Source organism: Frankliniella occidentalis, unplaced genomic scaffold (genome assembly GCF_000697945.3).
Source record: "Frankliniella occidentalis isolate FOCC.00 unplaced genomic scaffold, Focc_3.1 Scaffold25, whole genome shotgun sequence".
Lineage (NCBI taxonomy): Eukaryota > Metazoa > Arthropoda > Insecta > Thysanoptera > Thripidae > Frankliniella > Frankliniella occidentalis.
Window position 1 is genome coordinate 738,584 of NW_026267155.1, and position 2,472 is coordinate 741,055.

The 2,472-nt window shown below is 49.5% G+C and overlaps 2 protein-coding genes across 2 annotated transcripts in view; one reads left to right on the forward strand and one right to left on the reverse strand.

Annotated features, from left to right (window-relative positions):
• LOC113213728 (acetyl-CoA carboxylase) overlaps positions 1-1,241 on the reverse strand; it is a 44,330-nt gene extending 43,089 nt beyond the window's left edge. Inside the window, exon 1 of the mRNA XM_026432873.2 lies at positions 1,091-1,241. The gene's annotated coding sequence lies outside the window, so the exon portion shown is untranslated. The remainder of the gene's footprint in view (positions 1-1,090) is intronic.
• A 101-nt stretch (positions 1,242-1,342) lies between these two features.
• LOC113213734 (nuclear envelope integral membrane protein) overlaps positions 1,343-2,472 on the forward strand; it is a 23,393-nt gene continuing 22,263 nt past the window's right edge. Inside the window, exons 1-4 of the mRNA XM_026432883.2 lie at positions 1,343-1,561; positions 1,760-1,887; positions 1,973-2,186; positions 2,259-2,425. Of these exons, the coding sequence (XP_026288668.1) occupies positions 1,477-1,561; positions 1,760-1,887; positions 1,973-2,186; positions 2,259-2,425 (594 nt within the window). The 5' untranslated portion in view covers positions 1,343-1,476. The remainder of the gene's footprint in view (positions 1,562-1,759; positions 1,888-1,972; positions 2,187-2,258; positions 2,426-2,472) is intronic.

Here is a 2,472-nt window from a genome sequence, read left to right on the forward strand (position 1 = left end):
GGCGAGGGGGCGCGGGGGCCACGGGCGGGGCCCGAGGGCCCAGGTCCGCGCCTGCCTGCGCGAGGAGAAGCGACTCGTCAGCGAGGCGGGCGCTGTCCCAACAACATCGCCACGACTCCGCACTCGCGCACCCAAAACTGCGCCGTCGTCGTCGTGGACCACAAGGTCTTCCCCCCTGTGACTCGGACCGAGCCGTCACAGCGCCCCAAAGTGACACGAGTCACAAGTAAGCCCTCTTTATTGCGTTTTCAAAGCAGAGGGACGGACTTAGAAAACACGGACTGATCGTTCTGATAGCAGCGTGACACACTGGAGTGGTACTTTTAGACTAAATCGCGTGCCGATTAGTATTGGGGTGCGAGTGAAGGTGCTGCGTCACTACTTCTACTGTGGAAGTGAAAGGTCAGAGTGCGTTGGGAGATTGTGACACCAATACCAGTATCCTTCCCCTATGTAAAGTGTCCCTGTCCATATGACTCTCTCATGGGTATGGCAGACCCAGCAGCTTCCGTAGGGCCGCACTTTGAATGTGCCAAGTTGAGTCCGCAGTCGTCCACGTCCACGCACATGCAAAAGCACAGGCATCACCGCCACACCACCCCAACAACCCAATGACAGTGACATGCACGGAGATGCGACGAGGCGGCACACCTTCAGCGGGGGATTAGAAGCCGTCAGCAAACAAATCCGCCACTAGACTAAACAGCGCATCGAGGAAGTGCATAGAGAGGGACCTCCCTCCAGCAGCGGGGAAGCGGGGCAACCCTTCCCATGACGGCAGAGGGCTCCGCCCGTGCGGGCGAGGGGAGGGGAGGGGGAACCGCCACGGGATCGATAGCGTTTAAAAGTGGCGCGCGACCCTCCCGACCGTCGGAGCGCTCCCATTGGCTGGGCGCGCGATCGTACGACGACAGCCGGGGCCGCCCGGGCCCGCCATGAAAGCTTGCACCACGCTGGATCGAAAAAATCAGCGCACCGAAAGTGACACAAATGTCGGGCCTGTGCAGGGTGGTGCAGGCGCACCGGGTCCGAGACTGCCCCACAAACACGGGGGCGTTTCAAGCCGCAACAGTCGCCGTCGAAAACTTACCTCTGAACGTAAACACTGGGCACCTTCACTCTCTCACGCGCAAAAACACATCACTGGCGCGCTCCGTTCCGGGAGGATCTTGAATCTCACGGCGCCTCGTCGCGCAAAGTTTCCCCCGTGCTCTCATTCATCTGGGCAACTAGAATCAATGCACTAACAAGAATTCCGGGCGCACATAGTTTCCTCTGATGTGCGCCGTGGAGGTTAATGTTTTACACCGTCAGACAGCCCTGCGCTCCGCCTTGTCGCAAAAGTGCGAACCGACTCCGTTTGCTCCCGGGCATAGATAGAATTTGGATGGCAGAGCCCGCCGGCAGCTGATGACCCCTCTCTTTCGTTTCTCTTTTACTGAGTTTTAAAATTCAATTTTTGATCAATTCGTTAAAATGTATTGGTCGAGAATTTTATCTGGCTTTGCTTTTTTAGCTTTGGTCCAGTGTGTCGTCAGAAGGGAAACTTCTAGAAGTACTGGTAGGTGTTTATAACCTATCATCGCCGGTGTTATTTTGGTCGTTATCTAGTTTGTTTAGTTTAGCCCTCAGAGAACTTTATAAGGCCGATGATGCAACACCTAAGCAATATCATTTTTGAAATCAAAAATAAATTTCTCATTGCTTTTTCATGCTGTTAAACTGAGAATGAAATTTTGTATTTCCTCTAAATTCTTAGACACTGTCCAGAGTCTACTGCCAGGTGAAGTGCTCCACTGTTGTAATTCACCAGAATCAAGGGAGTTGCAGACCTATTGCTACAGTGGCAGACCAAAGCATATACTGCATTTATGGCAAACTGTAATTGTAAGTTTCCTGTCATCACTAGTAGTTTTACGGACTCTTCTTCAAAACATATAGTTTATGACCCACCTTTTTAACAATGTTTCAGCTAAGAATTAAAAGTAACGATGAAAGCTTTGAATTATATGAGGGAGATACACCCGAAGCTGTTCGAACGGCTTATGATCAACATCGATCCTCTTGGGGCCTTCACGTAATTTGGGGACAACAGAGATCAAATGAAATAAAACTACCAGCATTTAACCGGAGCTGCATTGGTGTTAGCAGTTCTTCTGATTATTCTGTCCACCTTCTAGTTATACGTAAGTAAAGTTCTTAATATTTTAAAATTTATTTGAATTCTATCTAACGTAGGTTCTAAAATTTAATTCCAGGTGTGGACTATTGGCGAGTCTTACAGTTTGTCTGTGGACTTCTCTTGTTTTTCTCTGCCTCAAGGCTTAGTGAAAATTATTTATTTTATTACATTAGTTGCATTGCATTAGGAATGACAGCTTCTGCCTTCATTGTCACTTATTTCATAAGCAAATTGCTGCCAGCGGTGAGTCTATTTCATACTTTTGTCTCAATTATGCTTCTTGCTTTTAT